Source organism: Ursus americanus, chromosome 7 (genome assembly GCF_024610735.1).
Source record: "Ursus americanus isolate L20-20 chromosome 7, mUrsAme1.1.p, whole genome shotgun sequence".
Taxonomy (NCBI): domain Eukaryota; kingdom Metazoa; phylum Chordata; class Mammalia; order Carnivora; family Ursidae; genus Ursus; species Ursus americanus.
The window spans coordinates 4,580,586-4,604,123 of record NC_142133.1 but is presented as its reverse complement, the minus strand read 5'-3'; the positions used below and the strand labels follow the sequence as shown (position 1 = coordinate 4,604,123).

At 44.9% G+C, this 23,538-nt stretch overlaps 1 protein-coding gene across 2 annotated transcripts in view; it reads right to left on the bottom strand.

Moving 5' to 3' along the window:
* The window catches only part of UXS1 (UDP-glucuronate decarboxylase 1), a 96,784-nt gene that overhangs the window by 35,009 nt on the left and 38,237 nt on the right, over positions 1 to 23,538 (bottom strand). For both annotated transcript variants that reach the window (XM_087863231.1, XM_087863232.1), the window contains exons 6-7: positions 15,957 to 16,137; positions 1,736 to 1,840 (exon numbers count right to left, since the gene is read on the bottom strand). In XM_087863231.1, the coding sequence (XP_087719357.1) occupies positions 1,736 to 1,840; positions 15,957 to 16,137 (286 nt within the window). The remainder of the gene's footprint in view (positions 1 to 1,735; positions 1,841 to 15,956; positions 16,138 to 23,538) is intronic.

Genomic DNA, 23,538 nt, shown 5'->3' with positions numbered 1-23,538 from the left:
ACTGAGTTCCCCCAACAGTAAAACCCTGCAAACTAGAGTACGATATCACACGCAGGACACTGACACGGATACACTCAGGACACGGTTTCTCCGTCACCATGAGGACCCCTCAGTGGGGGAGCCAGGGGACGCCACGGGTGCCACTAGAGTGCCCAGCTGTGTATGCAGAGATAGGACAAAGGAGTGTCGTCCTGAAGCAGCCGAGCACAGGCCCAGGGAAGTGGTGAGCCACAGACAGGGAAGGGCACCACCAGGAAGGGGCTGTGAGGGGTTCACTGCATCTTGTCTCAAGCGCAAAATTATTAATGACAGTGCCACTCTCCGTTCAGAATATGAAGTCCTGCTTGGGTCTCCGCGGCCTAGCAACTGTCTCCCCCCAGCCTCTTCGCCTTTTGTCCCTGTCATTCCTGAAAGGAGTTTACCCTTCCTTCAAGTCTTCCAGGTGTGATCTCAGCCACGGCTCAAGGGTCCCTTCCACCTGGAACTCTAAGAGCTTTCACTGGAAAGGTCCCTTCCTCCTCAGTGTCACTGGTGCCTGGCCCCATATGACCTCCTCCAGGAAACGTCAAGTTCCCAGGCAGAAGAGCTGAGGATGACCCTTATCTGAGGACAGGACAGTGCCCTGGGCCTAGTGACTTCACCATGAATGCTATTTTCTTAAACAGCCTGGGCTTCGTGACTTTTCCCCAGGTGTATCAGCTCAGGTACGAAGGACGCGGCTGGGGAGGTAGACGGAATGTGGGCAGGGGTAGGAGCCGGCAGTGGCAAGGATGGGCAGCAAGCAGCTCTACCAGAGTCCTACCTCTGAGCGCAAGTGGGGACTTTGTTTTGTCTGGTGGCCAGGGCAGGGATTGCCACAAAGAGGAGAACAAATGCCCTTTCTTGACTAGGAGAATGAATCACTTTACTTCACACAGAGCTTGACCCCCCCAGAATGTTTAGTCTGACAGATTTGAAAACCAGCCTCGGGCTGCCCTTTCAATCCCGTCTCCAGGTTTCCTCAAATTAAAATTTAGTGCTGTAATTCCCAAATCCATTTATAGAAGCTGTTTTAAATGTTCCCATAATTAAATCCATTTTTCACTTGACATTTTAAAAAGTGGGTCCTTTTTTCTACTTTGCAACTAATCAAAGCCCTAGTTTTTGAAACCTGTGTCAAACTTCAGATATCTCTAATTTAAGTATTACCACGCACATGTCACCCACAGCTATGAATCTGAGGCGTGTCTGTGAATGCACACATGTGGCCCACTTTATCAGTGTTCATGCTGTCACCTTTCACCTTCAAACTGAATCCCGCACTTCAGTCTAGACTCAGGTACTCAGCTTCGACAGCCCCATTAGCTCGGCTGGTCTGCTCCTCTCAGGACAGCTCCTTACACCCCCATGTGTGCAGTCCACACCGACCCAACCTTGGATCAGAGTCACCAGTGCCTCTTCCAGCCCAGAGGCATATACACCATGTCACAGGGGAAGGTGAAGAAGGATGTGTGGTCACAGTGATGGGTGGTCACCCCCAGGGGATTTAACTGAGGCCACGCAGGTCGGTTACTATGATGACTGTGTTCCCCGTGAAAACGATGGCTCATAAAGGCACTCTGAAAGAACATGGACAAGGGAGGAGGGAGGGGTCCAAAGACCAAGATCAAACTCTAACGGAATGTCAAGGATCTATGTCTGGAATTGTCTGGAACATTCCTAGCAACAGCTACGAAATAAAGAAAGGACAACTTACCCAGCATGTTTAGTGTCCCGATCGTATTGGTCTTCAGGGTCTTGATGGGGTTATACATGTAATTTGGAGGGGAGGCCGGAGAGGCCAGGTGGTATATCTGGTCAACTAAAGGAGACAAAAATGGAAGTGTGTGATTTCCAAGGAAAATACTAAAAACATTCTAAACTCCTAAGAATCAGGTTGTACGATAAAGGCATTTCTATATCTTTCACTGAAGTTCCAGTCGTTACTCTTTTATTCTTCATAAAAACTAATTTGCTTTTGCAATTAGAACTTTAAACAAAAACAGAAAGTCTAACTGTCTGGGCCTGTTCTCCAATCAGAGGCAATTTGATTACCAAGCTGACTGTTTCTGAGATCTGTCCCAGATACAGCACGCAAATCAGAAGGAAGACCGATTTTTCAGACACTGAATAAAGCATGACTATCTAAAGCAAGCAAGGTTTTTAATTTGTAAAACCAATCTGACATAAAAGCATTAAAATATGCTTTAATTGCTTTGTTTTTGCATATTTTGTGTACATAAAACCAGACCCTGAGAGGACAGTCGGAGGGTTGTTTTGTTTGTTTTCATTGACTGATTATTTATTGAGGATCTGCTCAGTGGCTCATGAGCAAAAAGACACATAGGAAACCAAGGTTAATAACAAGTTTCGGTCATCAAATGCCCATCTCAGGAAGGACACAGGCGGAGATACAATGACAAATTGCCAGCTTCGGAGGATCCCGGTCTGATGAAGGAGACAGGCGGGGGATGTGGTCTCTAGGTGGGCCCGGCTGTGCGGAGAGTTGGGCTGCGAGCTCATTCATGCGTGGGCTACTTGGGAATGAGGGTGCTGTGCACCAGGGATGGGAAAAGACAAGAATTTCTGCAGAGGCTCTGAAAGGTCTAGGGGACAAGTTTGGTATGGTGACCGTGTATGAGACTTTAGATGCCAGGATAGAGTCTGGATGTGCACTGATAATGAGTTGTGAGCAGGAGACATTTTGAGGACACAGATTTTGGCACCAAACACTAAGCAGCTGATAATGCAGTATAATTATTATCATAATTGCGAGGGCAAAGTACCATTATTCCTGTTTTACATAAGAGACTAAGAAGCTTGTAGGTGAAGCAGCTGAACAAGGACAATGACAGGATCTGAACCCAGTTCCATATGAATCCGCACCCAGAGCTTGTTGAGCATCATATGGTACTACCGTCAGTAGAGCTAGAGTCGGGAGAGTGGTTGTTAAAGCCGTGGATGTCAAAACGATCGTGTTCTGCACAAGTCCCCTCGCACACAGGTGTTCGCCGTAACATCGCCATCCCCAACCCTAGCTCTCCAGGGTCAGGGAGCACCGGCCACGCAGCAGAGAGGCCCTGGGAAGCAACGTCTCCCTCTAAATAGAAGCGATGAAGAAGCACATAGAAGAAGGCCTTCCCCGCAGACAAACGTGTTTCTGTGCTGTGCCTTTCCACTCAGCTCCGGGTGAGAGAAAACATCACCACCATCACGGCGAGCCGAGGGATGGAGGGATCCGAGATGCCACTGCCAAAATGAACCCTCCTGTACACAGATTCAGCCCCCATGCAAGAGGGCCCACGGGAACCTCCCTGGCCTCCCACCCTCTTCCCAACCAGGGACCACTGCTCTCTTTTAGGTAACAGCACATTAGGGGCTGGGTTTCAGAAACGACAGGCAAAACAGGCAAATGGGGGAAAACAGTCCCCATGGTGAATTCTCCAATGTAACTTTCTCAGAAAACATTCCCTCCCACCCAACCACCCCACCCACATCCACGCACCACCTTTCTCCCACTGAAAATCTCCCGTCATGCCCAGGATGGCATGGGAATCACTTCAGTGCCTTCTGGGGGCTGGGGCAACTTCTGAACACACTCTCCCACTCAGGGGTGAGGGCCGGATGACAGGTTATCGTTATGGCCGGATGACGGGCCAGAGGGGCAGAAGTGGTGGTTCCACACAAGAGCATGGTATTCTAGGCTGTGAGCTTGGTCTCCATTTAATTTACCCTAATTATCTCAGTTTTTCAAGCCCAACACAACTGGGAGGCTCAGTACACATGAGCCACTAACACTAGGAGAAGGGGGAAGCGGACGGTTCTAAGCAGATAGTATCTTTGGGAAGGGGTTCTAGGTACTGCATAGGCTCATGGAACAACCTAGTAATGGTTTTCCCTATTCCATGACCATACCTCAAGGGAGGCAAGAACAACTTGAAAAAGACTATAGGTCTCATCTTCTGGATACTTATTTATGAGGCTTTATTTGGCTAAGCCTATTCAGGCCAACTCCTGAAGTGATTGTTTTAAAAGTCTTCTTATTTTAAAAATACTGCTGTAACACCATCTCTATCAAAACCTCAACAGTGGTTTTTGCAGAAACAGAAAAAACCAAACCAAACCAAACCAAAAAAAAAAACAAAAAAAACAAAAACAAAAAACCCATCCTGAAATCCGTATGGGATTTCAAGGGATCCTGACTAGCCAAAACAATTTTGAAAAAGAACAAAGTGGGAAGACTTACATTTCCTGATTTCGAAACAATACAAAACTACAGTAATCAAAGCAGTCTGTTACTGGCATAAAGACAGACACACAGACCAATGGAAAAGGATATGGAGTCTAGAAATAAATCCTGTGTACATGGTTCAATGATCTTCAACAAGGATAACAAGCCACTCAATGAAGAAACAACAGTCTCTTTAAACAAACGGCGCTGGGAAAACTGAGGATCTTATACGTAAAAGAATAAAGTTGTATCCTTATCTTACACTACATATAAAAATTAACTTAACATAGACAAAAGACCCAAATGTAACATTTAAAACAATAAAACTCCTAGAACTCCTAGAAGAAAAAAGGGAAAAGGCTGCAGGATGTTGGATTTGGCAAAGATTTCTTGGATGTAACACCAAAAGCGAAGGCAACAAAAGCAAAAATAGAAAAATGAAACTATGTCAAATTTAAAAACTCTTCTGACAGTATCAAAGGGCAAAATCAACAGTAAAAAGGCAAACTACACAATGGAAGAAAATATTTACAAGTCATATATATGAGAAGGTGTTAATATCCAGAATATATAAAGAAGTCCTATAAATCAACAACAGAATCAAGTAACTCAGAGAATGGCAAAGCCCTTGAATGAATAATTTCTCCAAAGATGACATACAAATAGCCAACAAGCACATGAAAAGAAGCTCAACATCACTAATCATCAGAGAAAGGCAAATCAAAACTACAATGAGGAATCACTTCACACCAATTAGGACGGCTACTATTAGGGAAAAAAAAAAAAGAAAACGAAAACTGGAAATAGCAGGTGCTGTTGAGGATGTGGAGAAAATGGAACTTTGGCGCACTTTGGTGGTGATATAAATGGTGCAGCCGCTATGGAAAACAGTGTGATGATTCCTCAAAGTATTAAAAATAGAACTAACATAAAAGCAGGAATCCTACCTCTGGGTATATACCCCTAAGAACTGAAAGCAGGGTCTCAAAGAGATATTAGCACACCCATGTTCACAGCAGCACTACCCACAATAACCAACCGGTGAAAGCAAGCCAAGCGTCCATGGACAGATGAACAGGTAAACAAAATACAGTGCACACGCACACACACACACAGTGAAATATTATTCAACCTTAAAATGAAAAAAAAAAATCTGTCACACACTACAACAGAGATGTACTTTGAGGACATCACCCTAAGTGAAATAATCCAGTTGCAAAAAGACAAATCCTGTAGGACTCCACTTACATGAGGTACCTAGAGTCACCAAACTCAGAGACAGAGTGGTCCCGGGGCCTGGGGGAGGAGCGCCATTGTTCAAAGGGTACAGAGTTCCAGTTTGTAGATGAAAAAGTTCTGAGAATCTGTTCTAACACAGTAAGTTTAACACTACTGGCTAGTACACTTGAAAAACGGTTATGATGGCAAAAAACCAAAGTAAGATACTTATGAGCAATAAAAGCAGATAAAAAGAGTAATAGTGGAAAAAGGGTGTAACTTACTAAGGCTGAAGTTAAAATGAATGGTTTGTTCTCCTCCCTTTCTCTACCCTGGGAATATAAGAGCTAAAATCAGGCTCCTGGGCCACTGCCCATTCAAGATTCTCACTCAATCATTCAAGATTCTCACTCAATCCTTGCTATATAGCAGTCACCCAGTGAAGTTACCCAGTGAATGAGGGATACCTGGACCGCCAGCACCCGGATGCAGACGCTCCACGTGGGCAGACTCTGGACACATATATATGTATGTGTATATATACATATATATATTTATGCATGTGTATGTACACACACACATACACACACACACACACACACACACACACATTTTAAAGCCACAATTGAAAACTACTAATTTAAAAATAGAACCCACACTTTTGAAAGACTAGTCTTTCTTCAAGAAAACTATGAAAACCCAAAAATCTTTTGAAATTGGTAATAGTCTTAACATGCAAATTCATTAAGAGTATCTTAATAAGAGGAAAATCCTGTGAATCTTTCTGAGCACTCCCAAGTCATTCTGAGCTGATAAACAGCTAAAAATAAAAAACAAAAAGTTTATTGTGTGAAGTGTAAGTTAACAAGCCAGGTCTCACGGAATGCCATCCTTCTTAGGCTGTTTTACCCTTGCAGCTTACAGACAGGACCAGTAAGAGCTCACTGCTGTCCCTGCTCACCTGCTTCAGAGCTCAAGGACTGCAGGTGTACGCAGACCACCAACTCCACATGCACGTGCTGCACCTCCTCCGTGGAAAGCACTTCATCACACCCCGCTCTCAGATCCACCGCGGAACAAATCTGGCCAGGCCTCCAGAGCTGCGCACCACCTTGGAGAGCACACGCCCACGTGCCTGGCCCTGGAGCTGGCGCCCTTCAGATTTCTGCTCACACAGGTGCTGCCACCATGTGCTTCCCAAAGACCATTTAAATCAAGGGTATGGGTTGTGATCTCACAGAAGAAATCATTTAGCACTGTTTTTACTCTTGAGGTGACAATATCTGCAGTGAAGAAAGTCTTTCAGAGCATCAGAGACTAATGAAAAGGGGGCCCTAAGAGCTCATCCCTTGTTAAGTCCGACATTAAGCAAAAGACGCGAACATTTCCAACCTGCTCCCTGTCTCCTTTGCGAATGCAGGAGTCCATGCCTTCTCCCTCGAGGCTCAATTCAGATGTCAGTTTGTGTGGTGACCCCTCTTGCATGCCCTGGTTGGGGATAATCACCCTCCCTACCAGCTGCCCATGCCACTGGTTAATTACTGCATTCTGCCCTGTTCAGAGCTTCCCGCACGTCCTCTTCACCGGATGAAAAGTCACTGAGGACAAGCGATCCTTCTTCTTCCTTAGGCTGTCCATGCAGCTTTGCTCTCTGCAGGAGGGTGTGCCCACCTTGTCACCTAGGCGCACGCACAAATGCAGATTCCTGGGGAGATCTAATGCATCAGTAGGGCTAGATGGGCCTGGGGATCTGTGATGGAAAACCAATTTCCTGCCATAGCCGGGGCCAGTTTGGGAACTGTGCTCACCAAAAGCAAGCTGAGTGAAGAGGCGAGCCATAGACCGGGGCCTCTTCATCTAAAACGCTATTCCATCTGGTTTGTTGTTTTCACATCTGTAGTTCAGCCTGACTGCAGCTCCCTGGTCATCCCACCTGGAAAGGCTAAGGTGTGCCCTAAAAACTATGTCCCCCAGTCTAAGTAGCAACACTGATGCATCGTGCTTAAAAAGAACCTGAAGTCTGGGACACCTGGGTGGCTCAGTCAGTTAAGCGTCTGCCTTCGGCTCAGGTCATGATCCTAGGATCCTGGGATCGAGTCCCCCATCCGGCTCCTTGCTGAGCAGGGAGACTGCTTCTCCCTCTGCCTGCCACCCCCCACCCCCCTCTTGTGTGTGGTCTCTCTGACAAATAAATAAAATCTTTAAAAGAAGAAGAAGAAGAAGAACCTGAAGTCTTACGGAAAATCAGTATTTCCAATAGCTCCTCTTTCCCATGAGAATGTGTTCTGCTAGGAGCATTAATGAAAGTAACTCCGGTTCCTGTCCTAAAAAGGACCAAGCAACAGGGGATGCTGAGTAATTATTTGCATAAGAAATTGTGAAGAGGAGAGCGGGGGGGGGGGGTGGATTTTAGAACAAGCATAAATAATCAGTATGAGAAGTGCTACAAAAATACTGAGTAATATTAATAATAACAGAGCAGCAAAATTAACCCTCACAGCCCAGGGGGAAAAAAAGCCCTCAAAAGATGTCAATTGCATCATAAAAAACTTACACCAAAAATGAGCATGACATTCAAAAATCTAAGTTGAAGGAAGAGAGGAAAAAAACAAGAGAAAGAAAGGCATGGCCATTCACTCGCTGGAGCTGTGCCTCTCAACGTGACCGCCAGGTGACCCTCCTGTGAGCCCGAAGCATTTACAAGGGCCACGTGCGGTAATCATGGCCAGAAAAATAGGAGCCTAAGCAATGAGCCCTAAAAGAGCTCAAATTAATGATCAAGGAAGGGAAATAGTAAGGCAAACTGGTGTTTTCCTTTTTCACAGAATTTCCTTCAATAGGTCCAAAACAGCCTTCCTGACAAACACAGGACGTTATTTTTTTTTTAAAGATTTTATTTATATATTTGACAGAGATAGAGACAGCCAGCGAGAGAGGGAACGCAAGCAGGGGGAATAGGAGAGGAAGAAGCAGGCTCATAGTGGAGGAGCCTGATGTGGGGCTCGATCCCAGAACGTCGGGATCAAGCCCTGAGTCCAAGGCAGACGCTTAACGACTGCACCACCCAGGCGCCCCCACAGGACGTTATTTTTATGCTGGGAAGAGGATGGGCAAGGGGTGGGGTACAGCTGAGGCCTGCTCAGCCCCACAGTGAATTCTCAAAACAACGATCCTGTAGCGACACTAACCACAAACCAGCTTCCCACAGGTTTTCAGGATGAATTTCACTGTGCCTGGAAATACACAGATGATACACAAATATAAAAGGACAAAGGTGTTGAAATCGAACAACTCCAGATCACCCAAAATCGTTGTTCAGACTCCATCCAAAAAATCAAGTGTAGGGGAGCCTGGAAGGCTCAGTCTGTTAAGCATCTGCCTTTGGCTCAGGTCATGATCTCGGGGTCCTGGGATCGAGCCCTACCTGGGGCTCCTTGATCAGCAGGGAATCACTTCTCCCTCAGCTTCTGCTCCTCTCCCTGCTCATGCTCCCCCCCCCATAAATAACATCTCAAAAAAAAAAATAAAAATTAAAAAAAAAAAAAAGTGTAATCTCCTACCGAAGGGGAAATCCATGTAAAAGCCAACTGAATGTTTACACCTCCCCGTGATTTTTTTTTTTTTTAATATAAGTTCCTAGTGTAGCCTGTGTCTGACTGCTTCCCTGTGTCAGAGATGCACCATAATAAACTGGTAAGATACCCACCAAGGAGTTGCACCCTGAAGCTTTGGAAAAACTATATAGTAAAACAAGGTTGGTTCTTGCTGTGACTTTGTGTGATTATTTAGCATACAGTAAAATCCCAGCATAAAGATACTCCTGTTTATACAGCATGTCCTCTCCCTGCAGTCCCGGCCAGAGCCCTGGCATAAAGACTGCACAAGATGCCCCTCTCTGCCACATGGAATGTGCAGCCTTAACCCTTGTCCCTCAACACCGGTATTTATGATGGAAAACAGGATTTAAGAAGATGCAGGACTTTTCAGTGTAAAGACCAAATTTCTCTTGGCACAAAGAACTAAACGAGTGGGATTTTTTGCCTTGATTCATATCAAATATTGACTTAATGCAAAGGGAAGACTGTACATGCCAGAGATCTGGCTCAGCCCCAGGATCAAAAGTTCTGGTCAGCACTGCTGCCTGTCAATTTCCTGCAGCCAGCAGGGCCCTCACCTCCCCCGGAACATCCCCCAAGTGCTCAGGGGTCACCGTGCTAACACCGTGGCAAGAAGGCAGCTAAGGTCCCAGAGCTTCACTGCAGGAATTCCCCACGGCTCCAACTTCAACAGAGGGGGGATCTCGCATCTGTAGCCTCTGCATTTTATGTTTACATTTGCAACAAAAACTGAACGGGAGAAAAAAATTCTAAATTATAATCCAACAAAAATATTCTAATCAAAATAGCACTCCTCAAATATCTACATCAACACAGACTCAATGCTCTTGGCAAACACAGTTTCCATCCACCATTCCTGGTCAACTCCAGGGCACCTGGGTGTGATAGTCCAGCCTCTCGTGTCTTCCCTGTCTTGCTACCCACCCCTCCTGGCCTTGCACAGGATCCCTGCACCCGGGTACAAGGTGGGTTACAGGACTCCACGCACTGGTTCCCTCACCTGCGCACGAGGATAATAACTGCCTACCTCACCCGTACATTGAAAGAATTAAATCTGTTAATTATACACAGTGATTAGAACAGTGCCTGGAACACAGTGAGTATTCATGAAGTGTTTACGATTGTCATTTTCTGCTTTCATTGTCCTGGACCTCGTACTCACAGGGACTGCATGTTCCAGGAGCAGGCTCCCCATGAAGCAATGGGTGTCTCTGTCTTCTTCCGTCTCTATAGAAATGTTGGTTTCCAGATTCCTGCTTGTGTAGACGGTGGACAAGTAAATTGGGATAGCTTCTGGGAAGGACACGGGCTGTATACACCATGAGCCTGGACATGAGTCTAAGGCAATGACAAGTGACTTTGATGTGTATACGGGGCAGCTTTCTCAAGGAGGGGTCATCATGGCCCATACTTGCAAACTCCCCAGATAGCCAACAACACCAATAATAAAACCATACTATATTCACAGGATGCGGAAGTGCTAATAAAATAACCTCCAGAACATATAGCTTAGCCTATGCTGCGTTACATGTGCTCAGAACACTTACATTAGCCCACCCCTGGGAAAAAGCCTCTAATACAAAGCCTACTTTGTGACAAAGTGCTGAATATCTCCTGCACCTTATCAGCATGGTACTGAAAGTGAAAGCCGAAGGGTGGTCTGGGTATGGAGTGGTGGTAAATCTATCGGTTGCTGACCTCGTGATCGCTGGCTGGCTGACTGCGAGCTGCAGCTCCTGCCACTGCCAGCATCACAAGAAGACATGACCACATGTCCCTAGCCCAGAAAAAGATCCAGATTAAAAATTCAAGTATGGGGTGCCTGCGTGGCTCAGTAGGTTAGTCCGCCTTAGACTCAGCTCAGGTCATGACCCCTGCTCAGCGGGGAGTCTGTTTCTCTCTCTCCCTCAGCTCCTCCCCCTTGCTCCTGCTCTTTCTCTCTCCCTCTCAAATAAATAAATAAAATCTTTTTAAAAAATTCAACATATGATTTCCACTGAATGTGTACTGTTATCACACCATTGTAAAGTCAGAAAATCATTTAAGTTGACCACTGAAAGTCAGGGATTGGCCAGACCTCCATCCTCCTCCAGCAGAGTCGGCTCTGCTCTGAAAAAGCCTCCAGGGTCAGTGCTCAGTGTCCTATGCGTCCCTAATCCTTGCTGCCATGATCACACGGCTCTTTGTCTAGACATGCTCTCTTCTCAGGGAGCCTGCCTGTGGCCGACACCCACCTGCCAGCCCTCAAGGCTGGAACGAGGCGCTGCCCCAACGCTGCGCCTCCTTTCCACCATCTCCGTGGCCTGGCATCTCCTTCACAAAACCTGAACACACCCCACAACCCCCAAACCCTGGCTTGTCTGAAACTTCCCGGAACCCTTAATACATGGGTTGGAAGGGTTAACTTGACTCCTTCCAGAGATTCATCATCTGAAACTTCAATGTCTCGTTTGGTAAAATCCAGAGTTCTTTTAAAGCAATCTAAAACCAGATTCACTTATTTCAGTGAGTATTATAATTCCCTCCAAAGCAGCGCTATTCCTTCTCTCCAGACCACGCAGGGCCTCTGGCAGAACCCCTATGACACCAGCACCACTGGTCTTTTTCAGTTTTACAATTCATGACCTCATGGCCATCCCCAAATTCCAGGGGACCCCACCCTCAGCCCCGACCCCGAGGATGTGGCAATCACTCTCTCCCTTCCCAAATGCCACCGCCACATTCCGAGTGCAGAGAACAGTTACTTTCCCACAACAGTGAAACAGCTAATGCCTCTGCCTCTGAAGCATCCTGGTTACACTTGGAAAATAATGAGAGGCGGCAATCTGTGAAGGAAAGTTCATGAAGCTCCGCTAGGACGCTGCCGAATTAGGTGTCCCCACTGCTACCCCGTTACAACCCAAACAACCCGCCAGCCCCGGAAAGACAAAGAAACCAAAACAAATTCCATACAATACTCTTCAGAGCCGAAGAACGTTCCTGCTGCGGTGTCAATACCACTCAAGTGGAGTGTCTTTTCTGGGGAAAAAGGTACTCAAGAGTAGAGTTACGCATTAAACGTTCGGTGTACATGCCTTGTAACACTCTCTCCCGCACAGAGGAGAAGAATAATTCAATCACATCGACAGGACACGTTAACTCCTTCACTGCCGCTAAAAGACTGGAGTACACGCTACACCAAATGGTAATTCCACTCAGGATGAGCACAGGCTGTAACATTCCATCAGAGGAAAAACTAACGTGGAAGGGAACTATGGCAGGCACCGTACGCACAGGCGAGGACAGGTCACTCAAGGGTGCCCTCAGTCATGTCATCCCTGTGTGACAATGCAACCCCGAGGGGAGGGGGCAAATCAAACTGAGTTCATCTGGTTAAATTCATGCTGTGTCTGGCTTCAGGGGGGGAAGGATTACTACCCCTGAGACGTACAACTGTACCCACAAGCAGGATCCAGTGATGGATGCTCTCCTCCCCGTCTGGGGCTGAGTCAGATGGGCACTGAGATGGGGAGGGGCTGGGGAGACTGTCCCAGGCATGTCAAAACCCCTTACGCTAAGGTTGGAGAAAGTGAAAAACAGGCTTTGGACTATGAAGGTGGAGAAATGTGTCTTATGCTCTCCCACACGGTGCTGTTCCCACTGCCAGCGAAGGGCAGAAGTGCGACCCCGTTCTTGTGAGTCCATTCGGTGCATTTGTGTGTGCCCTCCACACGGAGTCTACTGCCAGAAGTGGGAGAAATGGTCTCCAATAGTTTTGGTGTCAAAGCTCAGAGGAAAAGCAGATAATTTACTTACCAACACACTGTTTTTACTAAGTTTTGGTTTCTCGATAGTACTGAAATTATGTGACCAATTGTTTCATTTCACAAGTGTTTATTGCCATGTGCAAAAAAAGGGGAAAGAGGAATAATAATAGCAGCTACTATTCGGGGAGCACTTCTGAGGCACCAGGCCCTCTGCTAAGCCCTGCGGTTTTCTACTGATGCCCTAACAAACTTAGAGGTGAAAAAAAATGCCCATTAATGATCTACCGGGTCTGCAGGTCAGGCGCACTGTGGCTCAGCCGGTTCTCCCTCTGCCCTCACAGGCTGAAATCGGGTGTCAGCAGGGCTGCATGCCTGTCATCAGTGGGTGAGTCAAGCTGTCGGCAAAATTCAGTTGCACGAGGCTGCAGCACTGAGGTCCGAGTCTCCCTGCTGGCTGTGGGCTGGGAACTCCCAGCAGCTGCCCACAGGCTCAGCCAGACACAGCATGAATTTAACCAGATGAACTCAGTTTGATTTGCCCCCTCCCCTCGGGGTTGCATTGTCACACAGGGATGACATGACTGAGGGCACCCTTGAGTGACCTGTCCTCGCCTGTGCGTACGGTGCCTGCCATAGTTCCCTTCCACGTTAGTTTTTCCGCTGATGGAGCCAGCAGCCGTGGGTCAAGTCCCCCTCATACCTCGAATCCCCCTGACCTCCCTGTGCCTGTGTCTCGGAGGCATCCCATCTACCAGGTCTCTCCAACTCGCTCCTCCCCCTGCTGCTGCCGCTGCTTTTCAATACTTGCATGATTGTGTGGGCCCGCCCACAGAGCCCCAGGTAATCTCGGCATCTTACTGATACCAGCGGATTCATGACCTTAACTCCACGAGCGAGGCCTTTCACCGCAGCGCGCAGACTCCCACACTTTGCAAGCCTGCCTGTGAGCGCCCTGCCATGTGCATTACCTCAATTAACCCTCACAGCAAACCCACGATCAAGTCCAGGGGGAATGTGAGCCAATATATCTATTACCTAGATCGTCTGGTTCACCTCAGAAACTACAGCCGAACCACAAAATAAATCCCTGGTAGATTAAAAACTATATGTTAAAAAAAAAAAAAATCACACAAACAAGACACCAGGGCTGAATATTTCTCTATTCTTGGGACACTGAGAGCATAAAAGAAACAGAACAAAGGGGAAAATAAACATGAGACTGTAATTATAAAAATTTCAATGGAATTAGAAGACAAAAACCAGATTTGGGGGGAGGGGCAAATATTAAATATATACCAAATGATTAATATCCCTATAATGAAGAACCCCTAAGAAAAGCAATTTTTTTTAAAAAAGGTAAAAGAACTATTTAGATTTCTTTTGTGAATTTTAACTTGTTAGGAAAAAAAATCTATTTTAGTCAAAGAACCATGTGTTTTCTATCAAATTAGCAAACTATTTTGTTAGTAGTTTTTGAAGATAATGCTCAGTGCTACTCCTGTTAGTCAAACAGACAACACCAAACAATGAGGACAGATCAGCATATGGCAAAATCCACATTCGAACTCTTTATTAAGGAAATAAAATTCAGACAAAGATACTTATAAGTAAACACTGGAGAACGTTTAAGGATAGGAGTAAATAAAGCCTGGTATACCCATATGATAAACACTGCTCAGCAACCATACCGGTTCTGCAAGATACTTTGTATTGACATGGGAAAATATCCATGACTGAATAACGTGGAAAAGCAGAACGGTACCCTATCCATGCATGACGAGGGGCAGGTGACGCTCGAGCTTCCGAGCCTGCAACCTGAGGCGGAGCTCCGGCCTGACCACTTAACAGACCTCATGGCTTTGGGCAGACCACAGCCCAATTCGTTTTCCATAAACATTCAAGGGGGGACGATACCACTTACCTCTCAGGGTTCTGGTCAGATTTAAACGAGAAGGAAGGTGAAGTCTGGTGATCCCAAGAGGCCTGCTAGGCAAGCACCAGGTAGAGGTTCTCATCAGCACACCTCAGACAAACCCCCACCCCCACTAGCCTCTTGTGGCTGTTTTAGCTGAAGTGCCACACGCTAGGTGAACTACAACACCAGAAATTTCTTTTCCCAGTTGTAGAAAACAGTGTTGGCAAGGCCACGCTTCCCTCAAAGCCTCTAGGGGAGAACCACTCTTGCCGTGTAGGCGGTCCTCAGCCTGGGGCTGCATGGCCTCAGTCTCTGCCTCGGTGTTCGTGAGACCTGCTCTTCTCCCCATGCATCTGCATCTTCTCCATTCTGTCTCTTAGAAAGGCACTCACCATTGGAAGTACAGCCCAGCTGCGTAATCCAGGCTGATCTCATCCAGAGATCCTTAACTTCGTTACATCAGCAGAGACCTTTTTCCCACAGAAGCTCACATTCACAGGTTCCAGGGATTAAGACATGGATGTATCTTTTTGGGGACTACCGTCCAACCCACTACAGCCCTCAATCCCTGACTCCTTTAGAGTGGCAAAGTTACTGAGGCTTTAAACTCTTGATGTGGGATTTCACTATTAAGTAGCATTCCACAGGAAACAGAGAGTTTTAGAGGGGAGGGGGCAGGGGGATGGGCTAGCGCGGTAAAGGGTATTAAGGAGGGCATAGATTGCATGGAGCACTGGGTGTTATACGCAAACAAGGAATCATGGAACACTACATCAAAAACTAATAATGTCCTGTATGGTGACTAACATAGCATCATAAAAAAAAAAGCAAAAAAAAAAAAAAAAAAAAAAAGCATTCCACACCAACTAGCACCCGCAGGAAGCTCAAAGTACTTTCACACAAATGGGGCAGGCATTGGATGTGTTATGCAGTGGGAAGGGTCGTGCACGACACCAGCCCTATGGAACAGACAGTGACACTCCAAGCCAGGAGTGCTCGGGACAGGGCAGTCAAGCGCCCACACTGCCACCACTGCTCTTTATCAGAGAAACTAGGAGAGTGCCTTGTACCCAGTAAGACCATTTCAGAAACGAGGCACAACTCACACTCACTGTGGCCGGGTCAAAAGGCTCCGGGGGGTCGGGGGTCCGGCTGCTCTGAGGAACCCACCCGCCAGGCTCCAGGCACTGTCAGCGTGCACTTTCACCCACCTTCAATGTACAGAGGCTCCACCACATCGTGGTTAATCAGCTCGAAGTTCTCATGGCCGATCCAGTGCTCCACGTTCCTCTTCCTGCCCGTGAAGAAGTTGTCCACCACAGTCACCTCGTGGCCGTCCATCATGAGCTTGTCGGTGAGGTGGGAGCCCACGAACCCCGCTCCTCCGGTGATCTGCACATGCCCCACATCCCCGGAGAAAGCACAAGAGGACACGGTGACAACCAACTTCAAGGGGATATGGCTTTGGTGCAGCCACAGCTTCAAACTTGGGAGGAGAGCAAGGAAGGAAGACACTAACAGTTTACCGACAGCATCTTCACTCTTCCTCCAGGACAAGTCGTTATATTATTGTCAACTTCTAAGCAGCCTAAAACTTGAAGCTGTCGCAATAGTTACAAGTTCCCAAGTGTCTCCTCTGACAGAGAATTTTACATTAGAAAGTTCTTATTTTATACCGGAGAGGTCACTGAATATCACTTGTATCGTTCTACCACCACTCCTGCGAAGTTTCAGAATGACTTTCTTTTAAAAAGTGGTTAGCAACATGCAGAGATTCAGTGAACGACCAAATAATATATGTGGTTTTTAAACTGGACACAGATAGGTCATAAAAAACAATTATCTTTCCAACTGCTTATGAGAACAAATGAATAAGCGATAGATGCTGTTTGCAGACCAGAGCCCTAAATGATTAAGTTCCACCATTCGGTGACTGAGCGGGAGCGCGACCGCTGCAGGGGGTCCGCTGAAGGGCCCAATGGGGACAGGGGGTCCGCTGTGGGGGCGGGGGGCCGGCAGTAGTGTGCTTCCAAAACCTGAGCCACGACAAATGCGAAGAGGCAATCACGACTTAACACGCTATTTAATACATAGACTTGATTCAAATTAAACAGTATAAATGGAGGGGGCCACAAAAACCATACTGCATTTTGGGGAGGAAGGAGTGAAAAGAATAAACTCAGAAAGCAGACTAGCCATGAGAAACTACTTTCTCTGCCCTGTTCTGTTCTCCGCTCTGCCTTCTCTGCCGTCAAACTTGCACTCACCCCACCCTCCTGTTCCAAACTGAGAGAATTAACAGGAGTTAAGACGCCAATTCTTTTACAAAAAAAAAAAAAAACAACAACAAAAGAAACCACACATAAATCCTTAGGCACACGGTTTTAAAGCATTTAGTTTGCCACAAAGTGCAGATAAATCTGACACATAATTCAAATGTTCACCACGGGCGAGAGCAAAGCAGCCAGGGGCGAAGGAAGTAGATTTGGGGGACGGGGCGGGGTCATGCCAGCCGCAGAAGAACCACGTCAACCCCGTCCAGACATTTACATATGCTCTGATGAAAATGCAAACATAGCAGAGCCTCGAAGGACATGGGTGTGAACTGCAGGCTCCACTCTTATGCAGATTTGTGTTCCATCAACACAGAACGGGGCTGTCAATGTATTTTCTCTTCCTTACGATGTCCTTAATACATTTTCTTTTCCCCAGTTTATTTTCTTGTAAGAACAAAATATGTAATACATGTAACACACAGAATATGTGTTAATCGACTCTTCGTGTTATGGTAAGGCTGCCAGTCAACAGCAGGCAACAGGAGTCAAAAGTTACACACGGATTCTGGACAGCATGTGGGGCTGTGGGGGGTGAGTGGTCAGCGCCTCTCACCCCTGAGTTGTTCAAGGGTCAGCTGTATCATGGTTGAGAACGTGGATGCTTGAAAAGTCCTGACGCTCAACAGCTTTCAAACAGCTGCATTCATTCTTTAAGGAGAGCACCATTTCCTAAACCCTCTCTGCTTCGCAGATAGGAAACTGACACCCAGGGGAACTGCATTTTGGACCATGATCCCCAGATCACTAGTGAGGACAGAATAAGCTCAGAGTCTTCCTAATTTCATATTCTCTCCACTACCTGTAGATTTGTCTGGTTCATGTTTTATCCTCAGAATGCCTACATCTCACCTGTATAACCGAATGATGATTTGAAAACAGAACGTTCAGGAAAAACACATGAATTCCAAATCTAGCTCTATTAGTGCTTAACTCGAGGGATGAAAATTCATTTTATTTGGACTTCATTTATTCCATTTTTCCAAGCCTTCCACAGTTCATAAATCAGAAAAATTACATCTCTTTTCGAAGAAATTCAACCTTTTTTAATGTAACTCTATATCTATATGCAAATGTTCCCTAAACTAAGATGTTCTGTCACATGCTAACTTTATCTCCACACCTAAAATAACCGAGCGACTACTCAGAGCTAGCAGAAATGCAGCGTACTAAATTATACATGATTGCCTCCAACATTTCACTAGTTTTAGTGGTGACATAAACTTGCTGGAAGCGCCTCAGCCTTGGTTGAAATGCATTTGAACTCTTTCTCTTGAGTAAGCACTTTCTATCGAAAATACTTAAAGATTTATGTAACGGAGCTGGTGGTTATACAATGTCACTCCCTAATCAATTTCAGCCCATTAGGCAAGCATTTCAAACAGAAACAAAACTGGCAGAATCTCATCACTTACCAGGAAAACAAATCGCCAAACCCAGGCATATCCTTTGAATAACAAGGAGCTAACACCCCAAAAAGAGAGCAGGAAGAAAGGACAGGAGACCTCTTACAGTGGAACTGAATGGACTCCACACAGCTTTGCACGGCTCTGCAGTTATGAGCTCATCTCAACTGCTTGTACTTCCTGCTCTTGTGGGAGCTCACAGGCAGCGAACCTGGTCCAGTTCAAGGGCAGCATTCAAACTCATGCTGCTCAGTCAGCAAGAAGAATGCCTTTCTGACAAACCTCTTCTTTGTGCCAAGGCTTCCACAATCACTGAAAAGGCTTTGGGTTTTAGCAACAATGTGGCACCAGATGACTATGAAATGCGGCTTAACCTACGAGATGGCAGAGGAGTGAAGGACACTCAGTCCACTTACTGTGGTTATGTGAAAAGTGAAATAAATTCGGTAATACTCAGCATCGATGGGAAGATCATCCCATGTGAATATAATAATAACCCTTGCGAAACTATGCATGGCTCATATATTAGTGTAGGGCATCAAATATTCTGATCGCTCCAACATGTGGCAGCAGAAAGACTGGAAAATTAACTTTTCTCTGCTGTTGAAGACACGGTTATATTTCTCAATTCATGCTTAAATGCCTACGCATTTTTGATATGGTAGAAATAACCCCAAAATATGGGTGTGCAAATATAACAGATGTTAAGAGTCTGCTCAGGGTGAGATTTATATAAACCATCTAAAAAGGCAAGAGGTTTTCTATAACTTCCAGAAGAAAAAGGAGATTATGGGTGAATCAGTTTAATACTGATTCAAGACTACTACTTTGGTGTTTGGGATACACAGTCCTACAGCCTAGATAACAGGTAAAAGAACAAAAAACAACCTTGTGTACCAACCATTTATATATCAAAGTCACAGATAAAATATTTCTTACAGAATGGCAAGGTGAGGTGCTCCACAGACCTGTCCCCCGGCAAAAGAACCATAACTGGTAAGAATTTAAAAATCAAAAAAAAAAACATAAAATAAAATAAAATAAAATAAAAAATAAAAATAAAAATCTAGCCATTTAAAGTTTCTGGAAATTGTCTTAAGGGTATAAAGCAAATGAAGAAACATTTATTCAAGAAGATCTACTAAAATTCAGTAAGAACAGAGAGAATCAGTGACACCTGGGCCATGGCCCACTCCCACCCTCATAGTTTAGAGTGGGTGGGTGTTAGGTGTGGCCAAAACAATGGTGCTCCTGGTCAAAAGATAAATGGTATCTCCCCAGGAAGGGCAGGCCATCCACATTTCTCATTCCCCCCAGCTGTGAGCTGCACAGGCTAAATTCCTGAGGTGTGAGCCAAGTGGTTAAGAGACACCTTCCTCCTCCAGCTCCCACTCATGTGGCAGGGGCTCTACTGCAGGCATGGCAGGCTGTGACTGAGTAGTGGGATTGTGGTCACCCTTGCCCCAGCTCACTCATGGAATGGATTCCATGCCCAGAGAGATAAGGCAAGAAGACCAGGGTTACTGCTCCTGCCAGCCTCCTGCTTGTAGGGAACGTCACTCCCTCCTCCAGCTCCACAGTAGTAGCTCAGAGATTTTCCCCTGGGGACAGAGGCAGTCAATAAAAACACAAGAGTTCCAAAGCCCTCCCCAGAGAGATGGACTTAATTTGAAAGAGAAAGTGGGAAAGTTCAAGCATAAAGGCTGTCTCAAAAACCAGAGATTTAAGTGGTAAGCAACAAAAAAGAGGCCCGTAGCTCTATGAAAGCAACAAGCTTAGCCACAGGCCAGCTAGTTTAGTAGAGAGAACCAGGGAAAGACACGTCTCAGACTCTCTTGGGGTCAGAGTAAACCTCAAAGACTGGCCTAAAAATCTACCTCCGCAAAGTGGCCAGAATTTAATGGGATCAGACTGAGGAGCAATTTATAATGCAAAGCATTGATTAAAGCACAGTTTGCTCAACTAGCAATTATTAGAGCCTAACGGTCAGTGTGATACCATACAAGGCAGACAGCTTAACAGAGAAATCAGGCTAAGAGATGGTCAAAGAGAGCCCTGGTAGAACCACTGCCATCCCAGGGTGACTGTGTCCATCTCCAAGGCTGTAGCCTCTGAGCAGCGGTCATCAGAATCCCATACTCCAGGGGAGCAGACACCACTGAAAGAGACCAGCCGAGTCACTAAACAAGTAAACAAACAAGAAAAATAAAACAAAGCTTGGAGAAAGAGGAAAATAGTACCCAGAGTTGCTACAATATACTACCCAAAATACCCAGTTCTCTACAAAAGACTTTGAGACATGCAAAGAAACAGGAATGTGGGATGTGGACACAGGGAAAACCACCAGGCGACAAAAACTGCCTGTGTCAGGGCCCAGCTGTCACATTCAACAGTCCTCAAGTCAGCCAGCATAAACAAGTTCACAAGAATGGGAGGAAACCATGCTTGAAGAAGTAAACGGAGACTAAAAATTTCCAAATGGAAATTTGGGGGTTGACAGGTATAGAAAAATTCATGAGAGTCAACAACTGATTGGATGTGGCAGAAGAAAGAAAGCAAACCTGAAGATAAATCAAGAGAGTTTATGCAACCTGAAGAGCAGAGAGAAAAAAGAAAGGAAAGTGAATTACCTCAGACCAGCATGAGACACCAGTAAACACACCAACATGCATGTAATGGCAGCACCAGAAAGGAAGAAAGAGAGGAACAGAAAAAATATTCAAAGAAATAATGGCTGAAAAGTTACCCAGACTCATAAAACACATGAATCTACACATTCAAGAATCTCAACAAATTCCATCCAAGCAGGATAAATGCAAACAGAAATAGATGCATGTAGTCAGATCATACTAAAAATGCTGAAAATCAGAGACAGAGATAAAATTTTGGAAGCGGTTGTACGGGGTTCAATACTGCCCTACAAAATTTATATCCTTCTTAGAATCTCAGAACATGACCTTATTTGGAAACAGGGCGACTGCAGATGTAATCAGTTGAGATCCGGTCATACTGGAGTAGGGTAAATCCTGAATCCAGTATGAGACCCACGGGAGAACACCGTGTGATGATGGATACAAAGATGGATGTGTCTACAGGACAAGAAATCAAGGACTAGTGGCCACACCAGAAGCTAAGAGAAAGGCATGAAACAGATTTCCTCCTAGGAACTCCAGAGAGAGCAGCGCCCTGCCAACACCCTGACATCAGAATTCTAGCTTCCAGTAGTGGGAGAGTTTCAGTTTCTGTTGTTTTAAGCTGCTGAGCTCATAATTGTGACAGAGGCCTGTAGAAAGTAGACAGGAGACAAAGAAAAGGACTCCTCACATACAAGGGACCCTAACATGAATAACAGCCTACTCTCGATCACAAGTAGCGGAGGAAGAAGTGGGGTAACACATTCAAAGAAAGAAAAGAAAGAAAACTGTCAGCCAAGAATTTTATATACAACTCAAACTTCTAAAACTGAAAAACAAAAACAGATAAACAAAAAATGAGAGTATTCATTGCCAGCAGCCCCGCCATACAAGAAATACTAAAGTGTGTTCTTCAGGCTGAAAGCAAACGATCCCAGGCAGCATTTCCCACAGAGGAAACAAAAGAGGGAGGAACAAATAAAGTAATTAGGTAATTATAAAAGACAATATAATGGCACTCTCTCCTTTCTACTCTTAATCGATTTAAAGACCAAATTGTATAGCACAATGTGAACATACTTAAAGCCACAGAACTACATACTTAAATGATACAATGATAAATTGTGTTACGTATATTTTACGACCACCATCACCACAGCAAAACAACTGTATAAAATAATATGTATATTACTGTATTATTTGCCCTGTAAAATACAGAAATATATTTGACAACAGCATGAAGTGGGTAGATGGCAGTTGTATTACTGTAAGGCAATGACATCAAAAGTTGACTCAAACCCACAGGAACAAATGAAGGAAACTAGACAGGGTAATGAAAAGGATGATGTAACAAATTCTGTAAATACATCTTAACTATCCTTTATTCCCTCAGCTTATTTAAAAGATATAAAATTTAAACATTATAAAATATAAAACAATTATAACAATGTATTGTGGAGTTTATAACCTGGACTAAAGTAATACATAAAATGTATAGAATAATATCACGAGAAGGGGTGGGTAACAGAACTACGTAGGACTGGCATTTCTATATCTCACTGGAACTCAGTATAAAACTGAAGTAGAGTATCCTAAGTTAAAATGTAGATGGTAACCACTAGAATAAATAGCAACAAAATGAATTTTTAAAATACAGTAAAAAATAATTAAAGGAATTCAAAAGTCACATAAGAAAAGATTTACTTAATGCATAAGAAAAGAAAAATGGAAGACTGGAAGAACAAAGAAGATGTGAGGCATATGGGAAACACAAAATAAAATGGCAGTTATAAATCCAACTATGTTGGTAATAACATTAAATGTGAATGGATTAAACCAACCACTCAAAAGGCAGTGACTGCCAGACTGGAAAAAAACAAAATAAAACAAGGTCCAACTATATAAAATCTTAAGGAAACAGACTGAAGACTGGAAGTTACAATGTGTTGAATGTAAAAAAGTATAACACATAGCATAGAAATAATAAGAAAGCTGGAGTGGCTATGATGATATCAGACAAAATAAACTTTAAAACAAAAAAATGTTAATAGATAAAGAGGGGCATTTTATAATGACAAAAGGGTCAATCCATCAAGTAGATAAACAGTTATAAACATTTATACACCTAACAGAGACCCAAAATATAAAAAGCAAAAGTGGAAAGAACTGAAGGAAGAACTAGAGAATTCAACAATCATAGCTGGAGGCATCAACACCTCACTCCCAATAATGGACAGAACTATACAGAAGATTAGCAAGGAAATAAAGGACTTGAAAAACATTGTAATCCAGCTAGACCTAACAGATATCTATAGAACACTCAACAACAGCACAATACACAGTCCTTTTAAGAATATATGACGGGCGCCTGGCTGGCTCAGTTAGTGGAACATGAGACTCTTGATCTCAGGGTTATGAGTT